This window comes from Chelonoidis abingdonii, chromosome 4 (assembly GCF_003597395.2).
Source record: "Chelonoidis abingdonii isolate Lonesome George chromosome 4, CheloAbing_2.0, whole genome shotgun sequence".
Classification (NCBI taxonomy): domain Eukaryota; kingdom Metazoa; phylum Chordata; order Testudines; family Testudinidae; genus Chelonoidis; species Chelonoidis abingdonii.
Genome location: NC_133772.1, coordinates 84,960,636 through 84,988,369, shown reverse-complemented (window position 1 = coordinate 84,988,369; position 27,734 = coordinate 84,960,636). Strand labels below are relative to the sequence as shown.

At 44.9% G+C, this 27,734-nt stretch overlaps 1 protein-coding gene across 2 annotated transcripts in view; it reads left to right on the top strand.

The window, feature by feature from the left end:
- The window catches only part of COX16 (cytochrome c oxidase assembly factor COX16), a 74,257-nt gene that overhangs the window by 34,759 nt on the left and 11,764 nt on the right, over positions 1-27,734 (top strand). The window contains exons 3-4 of one of the 2 annotated variants that reach the window (XR_012655783.1): positions 16,772-18,383; positions 19,350-19,919. Coding sequence is in view for 1 of the 2 variants with exons in the window: in XM_032780492.2 (XP_032636383.1) it covers positions 16,772-16,834 (63 nt within the window). In the remaining variant the exon portion in view is untranslated. Of the gene's footprint in view, positions 1-16,771; positions 18,384-19,349; positions 19,920-27,734 lie in introns of those variants that run through there. The other variant, XM_032780492.2, reaches the window with a different exon arrangement.

Genomic DNA, 27,734 nt, shown 5'->3' with positions numbered 1-27,734 from the left:
TATGGGGCGAAGGGAGCAAGAAAAGTAAGTCCCACTTTAAAATATTAAAGACAATTCCTCAAGTGTCTTTGTAAAGGCTCTTAATATGCTTTCCTGTCCTGTTACGAACCACTTTTAATAAGCCTGAAGTGCAGGATTTAACTAAAGCCCTTAGGGGGTATCAGCTGAGAGAAAGGAAATCTATATAGGCAGAGCTTCAAAATGCTTTCTCTTTTTCCTTGTTCCGTCAAAGTGGTCATAATTAACTGAAAATCCATTCTATTGCCTTCTAAAAGAACTGAAATCTTTAAATGTGATTATACTTATGCTATCTTATCTGCAAGTACTCTTGTTAATCTAACAAACCTCTCTACAAAATCCTTTTTGCTGCTAATTTGTTGTCTGACATTATATTTTCAAAATCTGTTTTTATGCATTTCTAATTTTCCCATCATGGTATTGAGCTACTACTTGTTAAAAATTTGATCTTTTTTTGGGGTTATACAAAGGACCTAAGTTCTGCTCTGAAAAAATGACTGTAAAAATGTGTTTTCCAAGAAATATCTTGCGACAGTGACCAAAAAAACCCAAAAAACAAAAAGATTTACTCCCTCTATCCTGCAGAGCTAACACAGGTGAAAGAGAGTGATCTGAATTCCATGTTTCCCTTTTGTGCATCAACAGAATTATTTCCTAAGCACTAATGTAGGTTAAACAGATACACTTGCACAAGCCTTGTTGACGGCAATGGAGCCCCACATCTACTTGAAGACAATTTTACTCAGTATCAGGTGATAGCTTTAGTCAGCGTTACCACAAAAACAAAAGGAACTGTGCTCTTTGTCACACCTTACAGATCATATTGTTCGTCGTTGAGTTAAAAAACTTCACTTCTTTCAGATGTCATTGAGTGAAAATTACAGACTGCAGTGCATTATATAACGAACATTGAAGAGAAGGGATTTACTTCACAAGTGGAGAACCCCCGTTGCGACACTTCCCCATCTATTTATTGGGAGTGGACTACATCAGTGATGATCTCCCAAATACTTAATAACCGGTTTCCCAGCATTTTGGCGCACGGTCCGTCACCGGGAGAGTGAAGATCCCCCCTACCGCCGAAGATGCCGATGGGAAACCGCACGGTTAGTACAAGCCCCATGTGCGTCTCCCTCATCTCTCTCTTCCTTCATACCCTTTTTCCCCCCCGTTTGTTGGTTGGGTGTTTTGAGGGGGGAGAGGGGGGTGGAGGAGACAGGCACATGGGCTTTACTTGTACTAACCGTGCGGTTCCCTATCGGATCTTCGGCGGTAGGGGGGGATCTTCACTCACTCCGGGTGAAGGACCTGCTGCCAAAATGCTGTGGAAACCGGTTATTAGTATTTTGGGAGCTCATCACTGGATGTAGTCCACTCCCAATAATAGATGGGGAGGTGTCGCACCGGGGGTTCTCCACTTGTGAAGTAACTCCCTTCTCTTCATGTGTCGTTATATAATGCCTGCATCTGTAATTTTCACTCCATGCATCTGAAGAAGTGAAGTTTTTTACCCACAGAAGTTTATGCCCAATAAATCTGTTAGTCTTTAAGGTGCCACCAGATTCCTTTTGTTTTTGTGGATACAGACTAACACGGCTATCCCCTGATACTAGTAATAAAGATTGTCTTCAGTGAGATGTGTGGCTCCATTGCCGTCACAAGGCTTGTGCAAGTGTATCTGTTTAACCCTACAATTAGTGCTTAGGAAATAATTCTGTTGATGCACAAAAGGGAATGGAATTTCAGATCACTCTCTCTTACCTGTGTTAGCTCTGCAGGGATAGAGGGAGTACAAACTACTTTTTGTTTTTTGGGGTTTTTTTGGTCACTGATCAGCAGATATGTCTTGGAAAACACATTTTTACAGTCATTTTTCAGAGCAGAACGTTAGGTACCTTTGTATACCCAAAAAAAGATCAAATGTTTTAACAGTAGTAGCCAGATACCAATGATGGGAAAATTAGAAATGCATAAAAACAGATTTTGAAAATATAAATGTCAGACAAAAATTAGCAGCAAAAGGAATTTTGTAGAGAGGTTTGTTAGATTAACAAAGAGTACTTGCAGATAAGATAGCATATGGTATAATCAACATTTAAAGATTTCAGTTCTTTTAGAAGGCAATATGAATGGATTTTTCATTAATTATACCCACTTTGAGGAGACAAGGAAAAAAGAGAAAGCATTTTTGAAGCTCTGCCTTATATAAGATTTCCTTTCTCTCAGCTGATACCCTAAGGGCGTTTAGTTTAAATCCTGCACTTCAGGCTGTTTAAGTGGTTCGTAACAGGACAGGAACAGCATATTAAAGAGCCTTTACAAAGACACCTTGAGGAATTGTCTTTTAATATTTTAAAGGTGGGAGTCTTACTTTTCTTGCTCCCTTCCCTCCACCCATCACCATTTTATTTTAGCTGAGTCATCAAATTCTGCTGCAGAGCTCCAGAGTAAAATCCTACTGCGAGTTGTGCTATTTGTGAACAACACAACAGTCCACTTTTTGGCATCAAAGGAAAGCATATGTGCTTGATTTTCATTTCCTCTTGACTGAAATGAGGGCTAAGAGCACGAAGTCCCTTGATGAAAAAGGCAGACTGAACAACTCTTGCCTTTCTCAAAATCCCTTGTGCTGGAGTGTTGGGAAGTTGTGGCATTCATGGTCAGGTCTGCCTAACTCCTTAGAGAGATCTACACTTGCTTACGTGTTTAGAAGGGGGGTCACTGAAGAGCCAGAAAACCATGAAAAAGTGCACAAAAAGGCACAGCAAGTTCTTTCCTTCAGACCATTGGAGCTACAGAAAAATCAAGGTGTAGCAAAGCTCAGGAGACTTGGTTTTGAAAGCTCCTTTTAGAGAGCTATGTCCTGCTGAGTCTGATCTGGGAAAGGTGCATGGACAGTGCTTGGAATCTGTTAACCTTCAGGGCATGCTGCAAGGCTCACTTTTTCCCCAAGGCATTTGGGGAGGGTTGCAAGTCTTGTCGTTAGTAGTGGGGGTTATTTTATGTATTGGAACATATTTATTATACATGGGAAAGAACTGTCCATTGTATTAAAATGTTAATGTGAAATTAAATTTATTGGCTGGGTGCCCAGAGCTTGGGAAGGGGGGCCTCTAGTTTTGTTTATATAAATCAAATATATCAATGTGCACCTAGAAATTAAGCAGAATGTGAGGGCATAGGAATAATTGATTAATTGCATGAGAACATTGTTTTTTGAGATGAGGGCTGACAACGCCTGCCATTTCCCGATGGCCCATGTATGTGAGAAAATATAGAAACATTTAAGTATTACGCCAAACAGATAGAGGGCGCTCAAGTAGCAACCAAAGCACCCTCCATCCGTCCCCTATTTCAGGCTCTTAGGGCAAATCTAGCAATAAACTAAGTAGGGGGCAATTAAACACTCATTTGTGATTTTCAGCTTAGTATATTTTTAAAAATTGAGAGAAATAAGAAAAATAGCACCCACTAGTAAACTGACCAGGTCACAGTTAGAAGGTCATAAGTCTTCATATCTTGGGGCACGAGTTGATCCCTCCCCATCTATGGTATTGCTAATTTGGATGCTAATGGCAGGGATTCTCAATTTTTTTTCATTATATGGACTGAAATTTAATAAATTGTCTCATGCACAATTCCTTTCCCATTTCTGATTGCAGAGACCACCCCACTTCCCATTCCTGACCACATACACCCCTGCAATTATAGCAGATGTTCACATGGAAAAATAATAATAGGGAAGAAAGTAATGTATTTTTAGCCTCTCTCAATGCAATTTGACAGCTGGAAATAAGGAGGAGTGCTGACACCACTTGACCAGCAGCTCTTGTCAGATCACCAGTGTGCTCCATGGCTCACGTTTTGAAAACTGCTGCCTTACAGGGTTTTATATGCAATTTTCTGAATCATGAGCTTGGCTGTTGTCAGCTATCAGTTGGACTACTGGTCCTTCCTTGTGTGGCAGTTTTGGTGTTCCTACGTAGACCCACTTTTTTCTAATAAGAGATGGGCCCAAACCATAAAGTTCAAATCTGGATCCAGAAGTCTCTGATGGTTAGAGGTGGTCAGATCTACGGTGATGAGATGGGCCCATCTCTATTTTATACAGCTGAAATGATTAATATAAATAATAAAACTAAAGAGTATTACAAAGAACTGCAGGTAAATGTATTTTACAAAATGTATTTTGTAAATACTGTCTATGTCTTTTCACTATATTACTTACACCCTTACCTGCTGTTCCCTTGCCTCCTGGGAAGTAAAATAGCATCTAATTTAGTTGCTTGAGTATAATTATACATTGCACTTTTAAACTCTGGGATTTATCCCTTCTTGTCTGTACCTTTTAAATCTGCTCATAAACCACAGTTCAGTAGCCTGATGTCGGAGATCCTTGTGAAGAGATTAGAGTGTATTTCCCCCCCCTCCTTTCTCAAGAAAGATCCAACCTGGCTGAATCTCTGAAATTAAGTGCTGTTTTGCCTTTTATAGGAGTAGAAGTATGATGTGTGAGCTCCAGGAAGCCGTTTTAAAGCTTCAGTTGTTGCTACTCTGGATTATTTCAGATAATAAAGTACTTTGGGGAGAACAGAATTCATCTGGTTCCAGTGTACATGGTCACTCTCTTGGCCTTGCCTTGGTGTTATTCATACTCGGAAAGATTGTGTCCAGTCTGCTTGTACTGGAGTGATCAGGTTAAAAAAAACTTGATTTAAACCTTGTTCAGTAAATCCAACCACTAGAGTTTCTCTACTTACAGAATGAAAGTTGAAATCCCTTTTAACTTAGTATTGGTAAGTGGGGGATGGGAGGCAAGACACTCATAGTTTAGTACAGGGGTCAGCAACCTTTCAGCAGTAGTGTGCCGAGTCTTCATTTGTTCACTCTAATTTAAGGTTTCGCGTGCCCGGTAATACATTTTAATGTTTTTAGAAGGTCTCTCTCTACAAGTGTATATATTATATAACTTAACTAGTGTTGTATTGTAAAATAAACAAGGTTTTCAAAATGTTTAAGAAGCTTCATTTAAAATGTTGATCTTACGCCGCCGGCTCACTGCTGGTCTGGGGTTCTGTTCATCTAGGCCAGCAGTGGGCTGAGTGGGGCCTGCGGCCGGGACCCCAGCTGGGAAGGGTCTGGCAGCGGGCTGTGTGGGGCTAGCAGCTGGGACTCCAGACTGGCAGTGGGCTGAGCAGCTCAGCCTACTGCCGCTCAGGGGTTCCATCCGCCAGCTCCTGCCAGCCGGGATCCCGGCTGCCGAACCCGCTCAGCCCGCTGCTGGTCTGGGGTCCCGGCCCTGCCCACATACAGTGGGTACCTACCTTCTCCCTGGTTCTTGCCCATTCTCTTCCTCTCTCTGCACTGAGCTGAGGGTGGGAGTGGACCGAGCACAGGGCTGGGGTGAAGTGTCTGGCCAGGAGCTAGAATGAGGGAGGGGGCTCAGGGTTGGGGCAGGAGGTTTGGGTGTCTTTACCTGCGCAGTCCCATTTGTGTGAGGGGTGCAGGGTGGAATGTGAGTGGTGGTGCAGGAGTCTGTTGGTGCTCGGGGGTGGATGGGATGTGCGGTGCATGGAGTTGGCGGGCTGGATTTGGGGGGTGCAAGAGTCAGGCAGAGGGCTAGGCAGATGTAGGGGCTGCAGGTGGTCAGGGGTAGGGAGCTGGGTATGTGTGAGCTGCGCACTTGGGTGGTGCCAGAGTCAGGCTGGTCATGTGGAGTCAGCAGTGTGCTGGGTGGTACAGGCTCATGGGCAGGGCTGGGGGGGATATGAGGGGCAGGGTTTCGGGCAGGGCTTGGGAGAGCCCCCGCTCGAACCCTGAATCCTCCTCGCTCCTTGTCCCGATTTAACCCCCCCTGGACCCCACCCCTATCTAAGCCTCCCTGCCCTTGTCCCCTGACTGCCCCCCCTAGGACGTCTACCACTATACTGTTTCCCTGATTTGCCAACCTTATGTCCTCATCCCTGCACCCTAGACAGAACCCCTGGACTCCCTGCTATCTAACCGCTCCCCGCCCCCGACAGGCCCATAACTCTGGGACCCATACAACGCCCCCCTGCTCCCGCTTGCCCAACCCCTCTCCACACGCTTAACTCTGGAAGCCCCCCAGAACTCCCAACCCCCGCAGCTCCTTTGTCCCTTTTATCATTCCTCAGAGACCCCCTGTGACAGTTATTCTATATAACTGGGACCCATATAGAACATTTGGTTGCATACCAAGTTCTGTTTAGTGGCTACCAAATCCTATGTAAATGGGTACATATAAGGTGTTCTAAGACCAGTGGTTACGGCGTACGTTTATGATTATGCGTCTGTTATGCTGTATCATTTGTAGTCTGAAGTATGATATTGGCTGTTTACTGTCTGCTTATTTTAAATTGCTCTGCAGTTCTGGTACACGCCCAGGCAAGTGGGTCGCCTTGCTTAGCCTGCTATGGCCCATTAAGACATCAACCTACTACACAATGACCATCGACGAGAAGGCGGATATCCTGACCTCACTGACTGAGCGAAACTGGCCCTTTGGACTCCCAGACTCCATTTGCTGTTAACTGTTCCACATAAAGATCAAAGAAGGTTCTACACCTGGAACAAGCTATATAAGGCTGAAGCCTGATCCATTTTGTCTTCATCCCTGCTGTCTACCTTGGAGGGACTTTGCTACAATTGAAGCTCTCACAAAGGAATGCCCTCCCACGGGGGATTTCTCCCGAGACTGGATTAAACTGCAGTCTTACTCATCTGCTACAAGCCTTGAACTAAAGACTTGCCAATTCACTGTATGTAATGAGGTTCAGTTTAACCATTCTAGCCTGCATCTCTATCTTTTTTCTTTTATGAATAAACCTTTAGAATTTTAGATTCTAAGATGCACAGACCTACCGGCCTTGATTGCTGGTAAGATCTGAGGTGTATAGGCCTCCCTCCGGCGCAGATGTAGCACTTCCTGATGTTGGGGTGGCGGCTCCCTGTACGGCGATATTCGGGTCCCGAGACGAGTGACTATCGCCCGCTTAGTCTCGCGCCCGCAGCGCCACGCTCCGCTAAGGAAGCGTCTGGGCTGCCCTGTATGAGCGAGAGCGCAGAGCTGGATCTGGTGCCGCAGAATCGGACGAGGCTAGCATCACCAGTCAGCCCCTGGAGCCAGAGGCGTCTTAGAGATCCCTGAGGCCGCCGTCCCACGCGTGTCTACGTGGACACCCGGCGGAAAAAAACCCGTACCAGGCGAAGCCTTTGAGTGACCAGCATGGGACTCCAAGAACCACTTCTTCCCCCGCAGCAGCTTCACCGCTTCGACTCGAGTTCCTTTACACCCGCCGATCTAACTGCGTCCCGCTCTATGAGCATTCCACGGGAACCGGACAAGCGCTGCAGGAAGTGCATGTAACCTCTGGAACCTGACCCCATTCCTTGCAGTCAAAAACTGCACAGCCCGATGCCAGAGCCTGCAGCTGCGCCACACGCCTGTCCAGGACCGCTAGTGAAGTGCCATCCCCACACCTTGTAGATGTCAGTCACCCACCATTCGCCTGGCACGACAGCTGCTCGCCCAGACATCGTCTCACGACACGGAGCGGAAAAATGATCATCCTCGTCATACGTGATCCCATTCGAGAACAGACCCGCGTTCCGCAAGCCGAGCCCCGTAATCGAAAAATATCCCCCTTGACTGACACCTTGCCGGTGCCATAGGGACTATCGAGTTTAAGCGTACCAAGCTCCTAACTCGGGGCGTAGGCGCGCGGGACCCCATAAGAACGTGTTACTTAGGCCCTGGTGGGTGGCTCGTCCTCATACCGATGATGAAACGTTTTGATGGTCTCAGACACTTATTCGATGGTCCAGGACATCTACACCGAACACATCACGACCACGCCAGTACTAGGAGTGAGCATGTGCTCCACGGCACCCACGGGGGAGGGGGAAAACCCTTAACCCCCCCTACTAACTACGATCCCTGATCCGAGGCCACCGCCCATCGATTCCACCTGAGGTCACCTTCTCCCATACCCGGCTGCTTTGCTCTAATCAATGACTATGTGTAACCCATTAGATACGATTACCCTCACTCTCCCCTCCAATACTTTTGACCCCACCCCACCGTACACCCCGGCATTGGGACCTTATAGACTGTATGTATATATGCTAACCCATAACCAAAATACCAGCGTCCCCCTACTCTGTGTGTTGCACCCGAACTAATGATTGACATGCCAAACTCTGATTGTATGGTGGTCATCCTTATTTAATATTCTTTAATAAACATATTACCGGGATCTGGCTATTCGTCCTTTGGATCGAGAGAACCTTCTTTTTACTGGGTTGTGTTTTCATAACTTCATTCCCCAGGACGTGTGACTGATGGTGATGACTGTGAGACTGGATGTTAAGGAAAGTTCTGTGACTTCGCATTAGCCAGTGGTGAAACTGAAGTCTTTTTTTTGCCTTAGAGGTGGAAAAACCCCAGCCTTGGGCTGTGTCTGCCCTGTTTGAGCAATTGGTCCTGATTTGGCACTCTCAGTTGGGTCCCGCGAGAACCACATCGTCACACCCCCCCCAACTGCCTCCCCAGGACCCTCCTTGCTCCTTGTCCCCTGACTGCCCTGACCCCTATCCACCCCCCACCCCCTAACAGATCCCATGCCTCATCCAACCCCCCGTGCTCCCTGACTGCCCCCTCCAGAGACCACCACCCCATCCAACCCATCCTGTCCCCTGACTGCCTCCACCCCTTATCCAACCCCTCGAGTCCCGGACCCCTTACCGTGAGGTTCCCCGCTGATCCGTAGCCCTGCCGCCTCACGCGCAGCACTCTGTGAGGAGGGGTGGGGCTTTGCGAGGTGGCGGGGATCCAGATGAGCGGGGAGTGTCTTTCCCTCCCCATGAAGCCAAATGCTGCCCCGCGGGAGCGCACACGGCCCCAGCCCCCAGAGCACTGTTCGCGGCAGCACGGCTCATGGGGAGGGCAGGGGAGGGGCCGGCAACTTGCTGCATTCGGCCCGGCGCTCCAGCCCGGGAGCGCGGACCCTGCAGCTTGCAACGTTGGCAGGATTTTTAATGGCACACTAGGGTCCCGGCAGGCCCCAGAGTGCCATTAAAAATTGGCTCGCGTGCCATCGGTTGCCGAGCCCTGGTTTAGTAGTAAGAGTCTTAAATAATTAGTTTTAACACAGAAACATCTGACTACCTGGAAAGGTTGTATAGCCCATGAAGTTCTGAAGTACAAATATTTGGTCAGTGCTTGCCAATCTTTGGATGTAACTGTACCAGTTTACCAGATTAAGATCTAGTCAGCATTACAGCTACTTATGCTAAAGGGAGCTGGTTCCAGCACAGTTGTACCCTTATGGAGTTTCATTTTGTAGTGTAGGTGGGCCTTTAACATTGGTCCCAAAACTGTCCTAAAGCCTAGACCTGCACCAGAGCCCCTGACCAGAAATGGTACATGTGTGTACACAAATAAATGTTACAATTACAACTAGAAGAATGTGTGTTGCTGATGCGAAAATTCATTTTTAAAACCTCAGTTCTAGGCTCATGTTTATAATTGATGACTGTGATGCTACTCTGAACATTAGGAAAAAGAACTTCCCTTTCATCCTTTCTGGATGATAAATGGAACTGATGCTGCCAATCTGCTTTGGATTCCTCCACTCAGTGTCAAAATTCTCTTTTAGAAAGCTACCTCTTCTCTAGCCCTTGAGGCAGGGCCATCCCTATGGGGCTTTGGGGCCCAGGGCGGAAGTGACATCACTTCCAGGACCAACCGTGCTGGGGGCAGGTAGGGGAGGCTGGATGAGCTGGTCACCCCGCAAACAGCCAGGTGTGACCACACTCTAGCCCTCACAGGGCCCTGCTTCTGCAGCACCACTGGGCTCCAGGGGGCTGGGGCCATGCCACTGGCCTTCCTGGGGTTGGGGAGGCTGCAATGTTGCCGCCATGCACACTCGCTCCGCTGCACTGTCCCTCAGGTGGAAGGGGTGGGCTAGGGGTAGCCTCCCCCAACCAGTGGTTCACCCGCTGCCCATACGGCGCCGGCCGATGGGGCCCAGAGCATTTGCCCCAGTTCACTGTCCCCTAGGGTCAGCTCTGCCTTGAGGTAGGTAGTTGCATGCACAGATTCCACAGTCATCTCTGACACTGTATTTTTTATTACTAGACTAAGACAAGTCATGATGGTCACTCAGGATCAGCATAAGGTGTTTAGCTTGGGAGTGTTCTTAGTGGCAGCACAGTTAGATTTATACTTGTGCCAAACAGCTTCTTGTCACAAACAAAAATTTCCTTTGGGTCAAAAGTACATGAAGTGGCCAACACTCTAGTAGCAGCATGTTGCAGGAGTCGCTGGGCTGACGGGCTGCAAGCAATGAAGTGCTTCACATTGCTCCCAAGTGACACCCTTTCTCCGCCCCCAAAATCTGGCCAGTGCTTGGAAGGGCGTTTATCAGCTGGCTCCAGTTGGATAACGGCAGCCTTTAGCTAAAGAGTAGGGTACAGATTTTTAAAGGTATGTAGATACAGAAAGATGTAGACATGCACCTAGTAGGATTTCCAGTGTATCTAGGCAGGTATTGATCTTCCAACTGATCTTAAGTGCCTGGGCACTTCTGAAAATCCTGGATTCCTGTCGGGGTCACTGCAGTTGAGTGTTGGGAAGGATAAAATTCAGAAAGAAATGGAAGGGTAAATTGGGGCAGGTTTCTGGGGAAATAACTTGGTCTTCGATGATCAATTTTTTAGGATTTTTTTCATTTAAATAGTTTCAGTGAGCCTATGCAGTGCAAAATACTCTGACAAATGATGTTAATTTGAATGGGTCTTATCTGTAAGTAGACATTTTGAAAAAAATACTTCCCAGAAAAATAAAATACAAAGCCTGCTTTCTACCTTAAACCCATCTTAAAGAACTCCCTGAGGATCTGAAGGAATTCTCCAGCGGCATGGGGACCCTGTGCCTCCTAACACATGGTGCATGGGACACAGTTTTTTTCTTCCTGCACCTTGACAATCTCTGGCCACTAGAATGGCCCTTAGGGGCTTCTGGTCAGCTGGTGTAATGCACAGCAGCCTCCAAGGTCAAGAAAGCAAAAATGTTGCATAGCTACCTTTGTGCGCGCCCCCTTCCTTATCTAGGTGTGGAAGGATGGACTCCTGGGTTTAATTTTTAGTTTCTCTCAGTGATTCCATTTCAAATGAGTCCATTTTATAAACCAAAGAACATTTTCAAGCTGCCAGGCCAGTGCTGCAAACTCCATCTGGGCTCTTGAGAATTCAGCAGGATTTTGTCTGCATCAAGATTCTGCACTCAAAATTCAGCTGATGATTCTTTTGCTGATGTGTGCAGTAGAATAGATTCCAGCTTACTGTATTGTATTGGCTAGGCAGGGGTAATGGAAACACAACTGTGTTGGTGTCTGTGAAATGGGGAAGTCTGACTACTTGCAGAGATCTATAGAGTAAGGAGTTGCCATTGTCATTTTGACATAGTTACTTTCCTGGTTATAGCTGTACTCTAAATGTTCTCTAATGGTGCTTGATTATAGCTGACATGCTGTTCATAATTGTAACATGTACTAATGAATGCTTTATTAGAGGGAAAATCTGCCCATTCTGTCTGTCTTTCCTTTCCATAATGTTGCAGATGTGGTTCACTGAGACTTGGAGTTGTGGGAAGTCGCGCTTTGTAAGAGACTTTTTCTCCATAGTCAGCCATCAGGATCATTGCATTGGTTCCGAAGACATGTATTCTTGTTTAACTCTTCTGATTAGACCTGATGACTGAAATGTGGGGTCTTGAAAGCAGGTGTTGAGAAAGTAGGGCAGAATCCTTGAAGTCTAGGATCATTCAACTTTGCTGGATTGGGTAAATGTGTGGGGAAACAAAAAAATGGAAAAGGTAAGAGGAAATACTTATTTTATTGTCATTGCTGGGAATCTTCCTACAGAATAACTCTTGTAATTTCAGTGGGTCATCCACAGGAGCCACACACTGTGTGTGCGCTCAGAATAGGGTCTAGCCAGTCTCTCTGTAATTAAGGTACGGAATAACATTCTTGTTTATAATGAAGAAGCATTTTCTGTGTACTTGCCAGTGAGTGTTAACAGAATAACATCTTGTGACGTTTCACTCATATTTATGAAAATATGCTTATTATATGAATATGACATAACTGAGATATGCAAGATGGCTCATGTAAGATATCATTGGAAAGGTTATGATTTATTGAACATGATTATCCAATTTGTATGCCTGTCTCATTTCTGTATCTGAACACTTGTTCTTCCACTGGGAGACAAAGGGTTCCTGCTATACACAAGAGCTATATAAAGCAGGGGAGTGACATCATCACGGTTCTCCTCTGCCTCCCCACCCAAAGAGAGAGTGAAAAACACCTGAAAGCAAGAACTGAATTGAGGGGAGAAGGGTTGAACCCAGGCTGGGAGGGCATCCAGTCTGAGAGTGGAAATGCCTGAAATCTCCAGCTGCAGGCCAGTGCAGCTGCCTTTCAAGACTTTCTGTAATCTACCTGTGACGATATCTAGGGTGAGAAATTACTGTTTCTTAAGTATATTGAGCTTAGCGTGCATATTTCATTTTATTTGCTCAGTAATCTGCTTTGTTCTGTTTATCATCTCTTATATTCACTTAAAATTCGCCTTATGTAGTTAATAAACTTATTTCTTGGCTGTGCATACCTTCCTCCACACTGAGGGAGGAGGCGGATTTCATAATCTATCTTTGGGTCTGCACCCCAAAGGAGGTGGACACCTGAGTGCTGGGGCAAGTCCCTTAAGCTGAGCCTTCACAGAATTGATCTCAGTGTCTGTTTCATCCTGCAGTTTGGTGTGGCCCTGCCTGTGTGTGTGCTGGAGGAGGCTTAGTAGAATAGCTTGGCTCAAGCAAGACAGGTAAAAAGGGTACCCATGCTGGTATAATAGGCTCAGTGGTATCTTAGCACATCAGGTGGCATCCTAGTGGGGGCAACCCTATCGCACATCTGCTTGAGCAATTTCAGGTGGCTTCTTCGGCTGACCAGGTTTATTTGGGGCAACATTGCTGTTACTGAGTCAAGCTAGTCACAAATTTGCAGGATTCCTATGTCTTAGACTTAGATACTCCCCTCTCCTTCCTCAGGTGGAGGGGAATTAATGCACAAGGAAGTGGGCTGAGAGCAGAGAGGGCCTGCAGTGGAGCAGCAGCAGTGCTCCCCTGAGTTTTCACAAATGTAGCCATGTGAAATAGAATCACTGCACATAAGTAAAATAAATCAGATAAATAGGGGATATTGCGATGTTTATGGTAACAGTCAAAACAAAAATAATCAGGTACATTTTGCCTGTTGTAATTGAAATAAAAATACAGATTTAACTACATAGGTACTTTTATGGTACTCCCCACCATGACATCTGAGTGCCCCCCACCCGCCTGCTCCCTTCTCCATCTGGAGAAGTAGCTTGAAAAGCATAAGAATTAATTTCCACCTTCCCTGTCTGTGTGGGGACTATGTGAAGAGCAACTGTGAGGACACTAAGGAGAAGTTTGAATGACTTGAGGTCCAGGAGTATTTCCCTCTTGCTCCAGAGAGAGTTCTCTCTCCCACACTCAGGACCAATGGGTTCGTTGCTGTGGTGGAACATAGCTGTTATTGGAGGTCATGGTTATAGAGAGAGAGAGAGTTTTTCGAGTCACTAGGCCATTTCCATGGAGCGCTTTCAATATCATCAGGACTGAGACGTTGAATTTGACCCAGTGTTGGTGAGAAGGCTGTTTTGCTCACTGGACAGGCTTCTGCATTTTGTACCAGGTTAGCTTTTTTAGTCTTTCTGGCTTAATTCCCAGATGTAATGAGCTGCAGTAGAGTCTGGAAGTCACAAATACATGTATTACTGTAGCTAGATCTGTGACTCATGCAAGGGGACTAAGGCCTGGTGTACATTTAAAAATTAGCTCAATCTAGCTGCATCCCACAGGGCTGTGAAAAATTCTGAGCACTGGAGTTAGATTGACCTAATTCCCGCTGTAGATGCAGCTAAGTCGATGGAAGAATTCTTCTGTTGACCTCATTACTGCTTCTCGGAGAGGTGGATGTATTTGTCACAGAAAAACTCCTTCCGTTGATGTAGAAAGCTTCTACACTACAGCACTACTGTGACAGAGCTGCAGTTCTATGGCTGTGCCGCTGCAGCATCTGTAGTGTAGACGTGTCCTAAGTCTTCTAGCCCCTCACAGATGGTAATGATTTTTTCACAGCCGCAGCTGTCTGAGCATCTTTAGGAACTTAGATATGCAAGAGGACCCTAAAGCTCTATATTGACTTTACAGTCAGGTGCCTTAGATCAAGGGGAATATTATGGAGTAGATATGTGCTCTGAGCACCTGCCTCTTCCTACCTGTACCAGTTCTGTCATGCCTGGGTTCAGTTTTAGCCAGCTGCTCTTCATTCAAGTGTTGATCTTGCTAAGTGTAAGCAGGGGAATGGTCCTGCTGTTGTGGGGAACTTTCCTGGCTTCTGCACTACCCCGGTGAAGTGGGCTGGCGAAAGGATCTGAGTCCTCGCTCCCACTTCCTTTACCCAGAGGCCTCCCTGCTGAGGACTCCCCTTCCACTCCCTGTCTGGCAGAGTCCTCATAACCCCAACAAGGCTGGGCCCAGGATTCCTGGGGGGCTCAAACCCCAACCCTGCTGTGGTCACCTGGACAGGGGCTAGGGTGTCCCACTCCCGGGGTACTCTCTTTGCACTGCGCACCTCCCTGACCCACTGATCACATCATACAATTTAAAGCAAATACAAGTTATTTAATTAACAATTAATTTTAAAAAAAGAATAAGGAAAAATGGGAAAGGTTAAAGGAAACACACTCACCCTGCTCTGTGGGCAGGAACATACACAAACAGTGTCTCTGGAATCAGGGCACTTCACAGTCTGTTCCTTGTAGGTCCCAGGGCTCTCCTTCTCAGGCCCTGGCTGTGCAGGGACGCTGCGGGTTGGACACTTGCTCTGGCAGGTGGCCACCAACTCTCAGGCTCTGGGTGCAGGACCCTTCTCTCCCCAGTGTCACCCCACTCTGTCAGGGTTATGATCCCCCTCCAAGTCTGGCCTGCAGAGCCTCTTGGCTGAGGCGTCTCCCTGTGCTGGGCCACTGCCCAGGTCCCCCTCGCTCTCCCCAGCTGCTCACCGCAGCCAGCTCCAGGACTGCTCCAGCCCAGCTCCACACTGCCTCAGCATGGCTGCTGCTGCTGCTCTGCCTTCAGCTCCCCTGGGCTGCTTCTCTGGCCTCTCTGGCTCCAGTTGCTACAGCTCTGCTCCCAGGGCAGGTCTGCTCTGCAGGCTGCTTCTGTGACTCTCTCTTCAGCTCTCACTGCTCCTGGGCTGCTTGTCTGCCCCCTGCTCTGGCTCTGCTGCAGCTCCCCTCCCAGGGCAGGTCTGCTCTGCAGGCTGCTTCTGTGACACTCTTTCAGCTCTCACCTGCTTCCTGGGCTGCTTGTCTGGCCTCTCTGGCTCTGGTTGCTGCAGCTCCCCTCCCAGGGCAGGTCTGCTCTCTCTGGGCTGTGCTCTGGCTTTTTGGGCTGCAGCTCTGCTCCTAGCAGCTTAGCTTTGGGCCCCTGCTCTCTCCTTAGCTTGGCCCCACTCTGTCTGACCCAAGCAATTTCAGCTCACACAGAGGACGGGACCCACCCTGATCTTCCGTCTCTTTGATTAGCTTACCCGCCCTGTCAATCAGGTTGACCTGGAGCATTGGCCTCTCTGCCATTGTTCCTGGGGACTGTCAGTCTCAGGGTCCTGATTTGCCATCGATCCATCCCCTTTTAGTGCTGGGAGCTAGCAACCAAAACACCCCCACTGAATGTTAGTAAGGGGTAACAGTCCCCTTACATAAGCATTAGGAATGCACTGAGTTGGTCCTGTTTACATTTGGACATACAGTGGGGTATTATCTGTATATCAGTGGGGTGAGGAGACATACAGTGGGATATTATCTGTATATTGCTGACATTTTTCAGGGTGTAACCAGCTCCCCCAGTGTCTTCATATAGATATTGAATAATATTGGGGAAAGGACAGAGAGAGCCTTGCAGCAAGGCAAGAGAGCACTTTCAGGGCAGAGGAATAGTTGCCAATTACACCTCTCTGGGTTAGTTCTGAAAGAACTCAAATCATTTTAGGACATTTCCATGGACCTGTGCTATTCATTTGAGCAAAAGCATCAGTCTAATGTGTATTGACTATTATTATCATTTCCACATTTGTTTGACACAAGAGAAGATATTGGAATGGGGGGGTTGGCAATGGGACAGCTAATACGGTGTTGCTGGAGTGGGAAATGAGGAATTTACCTCTCCAGTATCAAAACTTAAACTGCTTCCTGAGTACCAATACTCTTAGCATCCAGCGGTGAAAAGCCACTGCTATGCATTGCAATATAAACAGTGGTACATTGAAAATTTATGGGCAGAGTAAAATAAAATTCAGGTAATAGAAAATTAAGTAACGCAAAGGTTACTTTATTGTACTTGGAGAGCAACGAAGGAGAGGGGGAGGGCAGATTTTTCCTCCCTGCTAGTCTGACCGAGCTAGAATCTGCTGACCTTTGTTGTATTCGGGTTCATATATTGCACCTGTCACCGTGGTATCTGGGCAATGCATTTAGTTTCTTTTTAAAAGAAGATTGAGAAATATGTTTTTTTCTCTTTTAAAATTTGGGTATGTTTATTTATAAAATATTTTGGATGTCTTTTCCGTTTGCCTTACAGATGGATCCAGCTTTGGAAGAAAGAATCAGAAAGAATAAGATATCATTGGAATCTGAATATGAGGTACTGGAGGCTTTTTGCTCAGGGCTTGTACCCTTGTCTTGCCTACCCTAGCTGTTGGTCAGGTGTGCCTGCCCATAATTAAAATTAAACAAACTTTGCCTTTAATTCACTACTGTCCAGTAAAACTAGGGGTTTTTGGTAAAAGATTTTGAACATGCAATGCTTCTTTCTAAACACAGCCCTGCTTTGATGTCCAGTTACCAAGTACAGCACTAAAATGAAGCTAACGGTTTCTGTGGCTAGCCTAGTCTATAAAAGTAAAGCTTACGCTGGACTTGAATAGAATATGTGCATGTCAGCATTTATGCTACATATGATCTGATGAGATCCTTGTGAGAAATTGCAGCACCATGTGACCGCCTAGCTCACACTACCCACTAATCTATCTGCCTCCATAACTACTACTTATATTCAAACGTGTGCAGTTTTCACACAGCTGTCATTCCTCTTTTGTCCATCAAAAAATATATACATCATGGAGAAATATTTCCTCCTTTCCCCCAAATGTATTCCTTCCCACAGTTACACTGCTCTAAAATGGAGGCCTGAGCTAGCTACAGGTTTAATGTCCAGTATCTCATACGTCTTCAAGGCTGGAAATGGGTTTGTTATCCCTGAGGAAAGCTGTTATCCCTTTCCAGAGATAAAAGATGTTTGTTTCAGGCTCAGTCCCTTCCAAGATATTAGACCTTAAAATTATGACACTGATATATAGAAAAGGGTTTTTTTTTGGTAATTGTAGAGTTTTATAAAATTAAATGGAACAAATTATCTGCTTGTTGTTTCTGCACTTGGTTTGTTTTGTTATTGAGTGGGAGGAGAGGGATAAAAGGGCACAAATAATTTGGGGTACAGTTTTCTACCTACAGTTATTTGCAGGTGAAATTCCTGACACATGGGTGTCATGTACTTGATTGTACCCTACTTAAATATTCAAATGATAGAAACTAGGGATGTAAAAGGTTAACCGGTAATTATTAGACTTACCGGTTAACCAACCTTAACTGTTGAAGCCGGTGGCCCCACGCAGGCGGCAGGCACCCACGCCCCGGCTGTATCTGGTCGGCTGGCCAGAGGGACCTCAGCCCCGGCCATCCTGGGCCGGCCAGTGGGACCTCAGCCCCGGCCACACCAGGATGGCCGGTGGGACTCAGCTGCACCAGGCTGGCCAGTGAGACACAGCCGCACCAAGCCTGCCATCCGGAGCGGGCCCAGCCCTTGCCATGCCAGAGCTACCTTGGTTAACCGGTGTCATAAACAGATAGCTAAGGGTTAATGTTTCTTTTACCTGTAAAGGGTTAACAAAGGGAACCAAACACCTGACCAGAGGACCAATCAGGAAACCGGATTTTTCAAAGCTCAGGGAGGGAATTTTTGAGGTGTGTCTTTTGTCTGTGTCTCGGCTCTAGTGCTCTCTCGGCTCTGAGAGAGGATCTCTCTCTACCTTCAGCTTTTCTAATCTTCTGTTTCCAAGTGTAAGTACAAAAGGTAGAAGACAATAGGTTTTTATATTGTTTTTGTATTTACATGTGTAAATGTATGTTGGAATGTATGCTGGAATGTTTTTGTAAGCCAGTCGTGCTGGGGTACGTCCCAGTCAGGTGCGGCAGGGAGCCAGGGCAGCTCTTTACACTTACAGCAGTCTGCGACCTCGGACCGCCTTGACAGGGTGGCGGGACGAGAGAGTCCAATAACAGGGGCAAGCCTGGAGCACAGCGTCTAAGCCCGGCCTGTAGGCAGGGCGAACAGCAAACAGTTCAGGTTCAGCTCCTAGTGTCAGGGGTTGAGCAGACACGGTCTATGAGAATGCCTTCTCAGGCCAGAGAGAGAGAGGGAAATCTGCCACCCTTGGACAGGTGGCAGGGGGGACACAGGCCCTCCCTCTCCACTGTGTCCTAGCCCAGGGCCCTAGCAGCGGCATGAGTTCGCCGCAGTCAGTGGGGAATCCAGGCCGCAACACACTGACGTGGGTTCACAGTCCCCTGAAGCCAGACTGGGGTCGGCTCCCCCCGGGCTACTTCCAGTTTCCCCCTCTCCCAGTACCTGTTCTCCACTGGCGTAGTTCGGTGGGTCCCAGACCATGGGTCCTTCTGGATACTGGGAGGCAGGATACTCACGCAGCTCCTCGGGATGGCGAGCGCAGGGCAGGTTAGGCTAGGGTTCCTCCGGATAGTGGGCCCACGGCAGATTCGGCTCGGGGTCCTCCGGGTACCGGGCCCGAGGCAGGTCCAGCCAGCGCTCCTCCGGGTACTGGGCCCGAGGCAGGTCTGGCCAGCGCTCCTCCGGGTAATGCGCTCGGGGCAGGCTGCTGGGCCCAGCGGGAGCTCGGGCCTCAGCGTCTGTCCTCTTCGGCGGCCGGCTTCCAACTGAGCTCTGGGGCCAGCCTTTTATACTTCCTGTCCCGCCCCTTGACTTCCGGGGGGTGGGGACAGGCGGCAGTGGCTCCGCCCACTGAGGCGGGTGCTATGGCTCATCCCCCTCAGGTGCGGCAGGGAGCCAGGGCAGCTCTTTACAGTTTTAAATTGTATATCTTTTTGGATAAGGCTGTTTATTCATTTTTCTTTTAAGCAGTTGACCCTGTATATTGTCAACCTTGATACAGAGATCATTTTTATGTCTTTTGCTTTCTTTTTAAGACCTGTTGGATTTTTTCCTAGTTAGAACTCACCAGGGAATTGGTGGGGAAGAAGGAAACAGGGGGGAAGGGGAAATCTCTTGTGTCAGAGTTGCAAAGCTTACCTTTGCAGGGACTCTGACTGAGGGTGGAAGAAACTTGATCTCTCTGTTTTGCAATTCAAGGAATTGAAATAGGGTGATCGTCAAGGGCCATCCAGGGAGGGGAAGCCTGGGAGGAAATAAAGAGGAGACAAGGGGAGGGGCTTATTTCCCTTTGTTGTAGACTCAGGGCATCTGAGTCTTGGGGTGCCCCGGGGAAGGTTTTGGGGAGACCAGAGTGCACCAGACACTGGAATCTGGCTGGTGGCAGCGCTATCAGATCTAAGCTGGTAATTAAGCTTGGAGGTTTCATGCTAGCATCTTATTTTCTGAATTCTAAGGTTCAGATATGAGTAGGAAAGCTATGATAACCAGTTAAACGATATAATTTTAGTCATTTAACCAGTTAACTTTTTTAACCGATATTTACATCCTTAATAGTAACTGGACTTGCTAATAAAACCATTCTATCACACTATTCCATCCATCATGAATTATCTATATCAGATTAATAATATGTACTCTCTTTGTTTTTCTAACATAAGCACACAGATTTTTCCTTCTCTAGTATGGAAAAGTTGTTATTAAATTAAGATGACTGGCAGCAAATTTAGAGCGTTGCACTTTTTACAATAACTTTGTTTTGTAGTGTTGAGGGGGCAGAAACCTTCATACTGAGTATGAATGGAAAATCCCAGCCTGAAATTCATAATTTACAATCCACTAATGACAGTTCTGTTTGCCCTTTGGGAGCCTTTAGTCTTGTGCGCTCCCTTATATGCATTCTAACTCTGGTTTGATTTATTAATGTGAAAGAACCACAGTGCAATTGAAAGAACAGTCTCTGTCCTTTAAACATGATACATAACTCCTAAGCTCAGAATGGAACTGTACATGTGATTGGATAAGCCGCACTTTCTCCCAACCACAATTAAGTACATGGTTGAAGGACAGTATTTAAACGGCCATAATTGCACTGACTCTTGTGGGGGACGTCAGTGTTCATAAAATGAAGATGGCATAACAAAATCTTAAAGACATGTTCTGAAAATTCTTGTGAGGCTCATTCCTGTTAGCAGAAGTGACTGAAACATTCTTAATTTTTGTTTTTTAATCTAAACTGCAGATGAGCCCCATGCCACAGAGTTCAGATCTAGAGCCAAACAACACAGCATTCAGATCTTGCATTCCAGTGTGGTTGATTATAGAGAGAGGACCAATATATGTTGTTTGGATTGCATCAGGATTTGAAATTCCTCATAATTAAGGTGGATTCAGATCAGTTCGGGGCCCATCTCTAATGTCAAAATACAAATATATAAAATTATGTAATTATAAAAACTTTATTATGGGCCCAAACCTGCTAAGTGCTGAGCATCCTAAATTCTCACTACAGTGCAAGTTAAAGGAGCTCTGTGCCTCAGCAAGGTTGTATATCACCTTGCAGGATTGGGCTGTATCAGAGTGTTTGACTATTTAATTCATTGTTTCCTTTCCATTCCTACTGAAAAAAATTCCTGGACAAGTCCTTTGTCATCTCTCTCCTTGAGTACAGTAAACTGTCTCCTCTGTGGACCCTATAGTCTGCCTTTTTTCTGCACTGTTCCTTAGGCTACCCAAAATATGGCTGCTTAAGAACATCTTGGAATTTTATAAATAGAACTACTTGGAGGGTTATAATAGTGCCTCTTATTAAGGACAGTAATAGTAAAATGCTAAGGGCCCTAAGAAGGTTGCATAATTATTATGTAATACTCAGAGGAGAAGGGCATTATTTTACAATCTTGCTATACTAACAGCATTATTTTACACAGCTCCGGTTGAAGACAACTGTCCTTTTTGAAATTTGGCTGTCTGATGTATAAAACCTTCCATTGACTTCTGTTTCTTCTTCTTCTTCTTATCGGAATATATGTGTTGAATTCTTTTGGTATGCTGAGATTACTGCTTAAAGCTTACCTACCACCTTTTGAGTCCTGGCTCACAGGGCAAAGATATTTCAAATGTACTATAACATTATATCCTGACTCAATATGAATTTTGTGAATTAAGATATCATCAAGTCATGATTTAAAGTGACAAGTTTTATGTTAAGACATTTTTTTCACTATAGCTTAGTAGTTGTGCGAAGTTCTGTTTATCGCACATGGGAGCACAGTTGGTACTGATGTTATTTCAAGGACAGCAGTAGAGGCGACCATTTGTGTGTGTAATCTATACTGAAGTGTTAATCTCTTGGGTCTGTCATTGGTTCCATCCATCTTATGCTTTGGGATGTGCCAAAGGAGCAAACTACCTTTACACATGTTCCCTTTTGCTCATGCATTCCTCACACACACTTGTGTTCTCACGCAGCCAGCTAGTCCTTGCTGCTCCCATTTGCCTAATAAATCATTGCCCTTTCCGTAGCTGAAATTGGTACTAATGTGAATGTAGTTCCATGCCTGAGCCTTGTTAAACTATAAAAAATGCAAAGTATTATATAACTTGTGCTAAAACAGAGGTCTAGAGTATTTTTTTTTAAAGTGCTAAAGTGGCACTTAAAAAATTAAAGCAAGGAGGGGAATTATTTTCCGGATTGGCACGTTGTTCCCTATCAATTTATTTTGAACACCCCCAAAAAAATTCTTTCTAGTCATAATTTTTTTTCTACAGTATCTTTTATCCTCCAGGATCTGAAGTGGTTTGCAAATGTAAAGGGTCACAGTCAACTTTTAATCACAATTCTATTTGAAATTGTTTATTTACTAAATTATATGTTACCTTGAGGATTACTATAGCTGAAAGAGATTAGAGGGAATCCCCCTCCCCCCCAATTTTGTACTTTGTGGGCAATCACTTTCAATGTCCCTGCATTGAGGCCTGGATCCAGCATAGCACTTAACTTAAAGCCTGTGCTTAACTTAACTTACAGGAGTACTCCCGTTGAAGTCAAAGCCTAAAATTAAGCACATACATAAATTTTGCAGGACTGGGGCCTTACTTAGTTTCCCTTATTATTGATGTGAGTCTTTCCAACAGCAGAAGAGAAGAGTAAAAATATTTTTAAATTGGAAAATATGATTGTAACCCCCCCCAAAAAATGGCAGGAAGAGGGATTCAGGAGCATGTGAAGAACCTGAAACTACTTTTAGCATCCCCTCTCTCTCTCTTTTCTTTAACTGACTAGATTTCAAGTTGACAGTTTTCCTTTTAACTAACTGACTGCAAATACATAGTTGCAGTAAGAATTTTTCAAGACAAAATGTAATTACCTGCACTGGAATTTAGCAAAGATATCCAGGATAACAAACCAGGTACTAAAGGGCTCTTCAGTCTAGCAGAGAAAGGCATATCAAGAACCAGTAGCTGGAAGCTGAAGCCAACCAAATTTAAATTAGAAACTAGGCATAAATTTTTAACAGTGAGAGTAATCAACCACAGGAACAAACATCCAAAGGGAATAGTGGATTTTCCATCTCCTGATGTCCTCAGATCAAGACTGGATGCCCTTCTGGAAGGCATGCTTTATTGGGCCCAGTACAGAGATAACTGGGTGAAACTTAATAGCCTGTGATATACAGAAAGTCCGATGAGGTGATTAATGGTACTTTCTGGCGTTAAACTCTATGATATATGAAACCAGATACTGATCCACTTCCACCTTGCATAGTTCGTTAGATTAGTTAAGAAGTCTGCATGAGGAAATATGACTGAACTCCACCACATGCGGTGGGTTCACATCCCCTGTCCAGTGGCCCACCCAAATCATGCCTCATACTTTGTACGATAGAACTGTATCAGTTCCACTGCATGGAGTGACTCAGGCATCCATGGAGGAGGGGGCAACATTCCTCCCTGGGTGAAGAATGTATAACTGTTTACTTATCATGTGAGATTGCTGGCAAATATTGCAAAGTTATTAAATGGCATCTCAGTCTTCAAACAACAGAGCAAGAGGTTTGGGGATGTGGTTTGGGAAGGCTGCTTCCTACACAAGATGCCTTGTGAGTGAAAGGAAATAATTATATGTATTATCTCTGCTGAGCTGGTTTGTGCTATTTACATCTGTTATTGAATTTGGGCCTGGCCCCTGCACCTATGGGGGTCCTGGACCGCCCTCACCCCCAAGTGCACGCACACACACACGCCCAAATTTTAGTCATGGTGGGTATTTTTAGTAAAAGTCATGGACAGGTCACTGGCCCATGAATTTTTTTTATGGCCTGCGACCTGTCCATGACTTTTACTAAAAATACCCATGACTAAAACATAGCCTTAATTATTAGTCTTTCACATACCAAGACTAGCAGTAGGTGTGACAGCAAGTGGATTATAGTTAGGGCAGTTTTTGTATTTAAGTACTGTATTTGTTGAGTGAATGTACAATATAAATATACATAAGTTATCTCCCTTCTTCCCCTTCCAAAAATCTCATAAACCTGTGGTTCAAGATGTGGGTCACGGGGAAAGGTCAAAGTATTACAGGAAGGTGAAGCTGGGCAGCAATTATGGTACAGGCTCCTAAAATAAATTCTGGCAATAGAGCTTTAGTACAGGGAGGAAGGTTCTTAGTCTCCCAACAGGACATTTTCTCTCTGTTGAAAATGTTGGCTTATCCAAGCCTTTGTTTCCGTTAGGCCAGGGTACGCCACCCAGAACTTCAACTAGTGGAGAGAGCAACTCAGTGTATTAAGAACAGGGCACGCTAGAAAGAACTTAATACTGAAATTAAATGCTACAATGTTCAACCACTAGGGTGTTTTTCCCACCACAAGGATGTTTAAGTTAATTATATTATGGTCACTGTTACCAAACGGTCCAGCTATATTCACCTCTTGTATATGATCCTATGCTCCACTTAGGACTAAATCAAGAATTGTCTCCTCTTGTGGGCTCCAGGACTAGCTGCTCCAAGAAGCAGCCATTTAAAGTGTCAAGAAACTTTATCTCTGCATCCCGTCCTGAGGTGACGTGTACCCAATCAATATGGGGATAGTTGGAATCCCCCATTATTATTAAGCTTTTTATTTTCATAGCCTCTCTAATCTCCTGAGCATTTCACAGTCACTGTCGGCATCCTGGTCATCTAGCTGGTAAGATATTCCTACTGCTATATTCTTATTATTCGAGCATGGAATTACTATCCATTGAGATTCTATGGTACAGTTTAGTTCATTTAAGATTTTTGCTTCATTTGATTCTACACTTTCTTTCACATATAGTGCCACTCCCCCACCAGCATGACCTGTTCTGTCCTTCTGATATATTTTGTATCCTGTATTACTGTGTCCAATTGATTATCCTCATTCCACCAAATTGCTGGGATGCCTGTTATATTAATATCCTTATTTAATGTGAGGCACTCTAGTTCACCCATCTTATTATTTAGACTTCTAGCATTGATATATAAGCACTTTAAAAACGTGTCACTTTTTAGCTGTCTCCCATTACATGATGTAATTGAATGAGACTTTTTTTTCATTTGATTGTTTCTCATCTGATCCTACCTGTATTTTATCATCTTCCGTACTCTCCTCCTTACTAGGACATAGAGAGTCTCCATTAGTAGATCCTTCCCTAAGGGATGTCTCTAGCCGAACCATCTGCTCCTCTGCACCTTTTGAAAATGAGACTTTTGCTCCTAGATCAGTTAGGTGTTACAATACTGAGCACAGTAACGCTTAAATATCTTCAGAAATATGGGCCAAAATCCATTATCACCTCTGTCACCCTCTTGCTTTGTGATCTTGTGCAAATTACTTAACTTCTGTCTGCCTCATATTACCCTTCTGTAACAAAAGAAAAGCAGTAGTAGTGGTAGTCGTAATAATTAATATGGGGATGAATAATGTTTACCCCGCAATGCAAGATCCATAGAACCGCACAATTAAACAGTGCATGATAACTGTTTTAGAGCACGATTGGATCTAATTTGTCCAGATTTGGCAGGGACCAAGAGTGTCATATTTACAATAATGTAAAAATGTTCCACAGTGAGATTAGAATGGTCCAGAGACTGTTTGGTTTCTGTCCTGAAGCCTGTCTGCACTAAGTGACATCTTGCCAAACTTTTCCTAGTTCATATGCCATCACCTTCTGGGATGAAATCCAGACCAGTGCCGGGCGTTGTCATGCCTACCGTAGAACCTTGGGTGCCTTGCAATGCTTTGCTGTTACAGCTCCAACCTGGGCTGCTCCCAACCAGCCTACCGGCAAGCAGGTCACACTGTGTGTGTGTGTGCACTAGACAGCCCTGGTTCAGCAGTTCTCACCCCAGCAGCCCATCTACAGCCCCACTCTGGCTTCCACCAGCTTTGGTTACTACTTGCAGGGTGACCCCAGCAAGCTCCCTGTCTTGAATTTTCCGAAAACCATGTGCTCTGCAGTGTCCAGCCCTGGACAATTCAGAGAAATAATATGGTTCACTTCTTCCTCTAAAGACACAACACACATCATAGCTTATTGACTCAACTGGGGTTAATACATCCTTCTCTTTAAACACCACAGTAAGTTGGTTTATAGTAAAATAAAACATTTATTAACAATAGGACATAGCTTAAGTGATGCTAAGTAAAAAGAATAAGGTTAGAAAGCGTTACAAGCAAATAAAAGTGAAAACATGCATATAAGAGTCTAAAAATTAATCTAGCAAGATACAGCTTTTGTTCAAGATGGTTTCCATCACCAGTCATGCTTCTTCCCAGCCATGGCTAACTTTCCTTCAGTCAGGACCTTCCAAAAAGGTACAAGGCGCTGGCTTCCCTTGTCATCTTAGGTGAAAGATCTTTGCTTAAACAGGCTTCTCACCTCTATTCAGTTTCAGAAACTTCAACCCCCCCTTGTTTGAAGGACCCATCTTTCTCAGCTTGCAAGAGCTCTGTTCCCTTGTGTCTGTCTAGCAATGGATACCAAAAATGACTTTTTGCCCTTGCTTATATCTCCCAAAGTTCAATGGCCTTGGTTCAAGAGACAGGAAGCCCTTCTGTGTGCTCAGCTTGCTGTATCCACTAAGAAGCTGACTTCATCCTATTCTTCCCTTCCCCCTTCTGATTTCTATGCAAATAGGGCTTCTGTTGTTTTGATTCTATTATGCTTAATTTACACAGGAGACAAGTAAATGTCTGCCCCCACTCCCTGTCTGGGCTGGAACTTCCCTTGGCCGCACACTTTAAAATATAATATCAATGAGTATTCATAATTTCTCCTATAATGCTAATACATATGTTTCACAATGATATTGCCATTGTGTCGTCAGCTTTTAGAAAAGACCTCATTCTGTATGCTTTTATGATACAATAATGTTGTATACAATCCATTGATTCAGTTGCTTATCACTTGAAGTTCAGCCCAGTAAACCTTTGAAATGGATTCTTCTGAAAAGTGAAACCCAGACTAAGGTTCTCTTCGGCTGGATATAGACACCATGTGTCTTCTCTCCCGCTTGTTAGTGTGAGGTTTGTCTCCAACCCTTGTTAGCTTGGTGGGTCTGTGTGACATTGAGCCACAAAGGGTTAAGCAACTATGACCCAAATTCAACCTTTAAAGAAATATTAGAAAAGTATATAAATGACAATTAGGGCCATTCCTTATAAACAGCTAACAAAGCCAAGCTAGATAGACTAAAGCTTTGAAATGTAGACTTGTATTGTTAGAGAAATAGAGTAAGAGAGTGATTGTATTTATCTGTTTACCTATATCTTGTTAGAGGTTAACAGTGTAACCAGATGGTTCCTGTCTGTTACTATAGTCTATATAGTCAGAGATAAAAGGGAACATTAACATTTACTTGAAACTTGGGTGTAATAATATCATTGTCTTTATTTCTGTTTGAAGTTTGTAGTAAACTGTCTGTGAACCGATTAATGGATAATTACCTTATGCTGATGAATGCAACTAATTACCTGTGTATACATAGGAAATAGGATATTTTATTTAAAAGCCATAAAGCTTCACCCAAGGAACACCTACTATGAAGAGGCATCGATAGCCTGCCAGAGATCTATAAAAGAACTCTAGGGCCCTGGTCCTGTTATCTCAGATCTGCTTAAGCTTGGTCAGGGGAAGCTTGAGTCACAAGACTGCGGTCTCCAGCTCCAATCTGGATTATCCAACTAATTCTCATGGAAGAATTTGAACAAACTCTATATATGGACTACCTATTTGGACTATAACCTGATGAAGTGATTCTAGCAATAACTTTTTG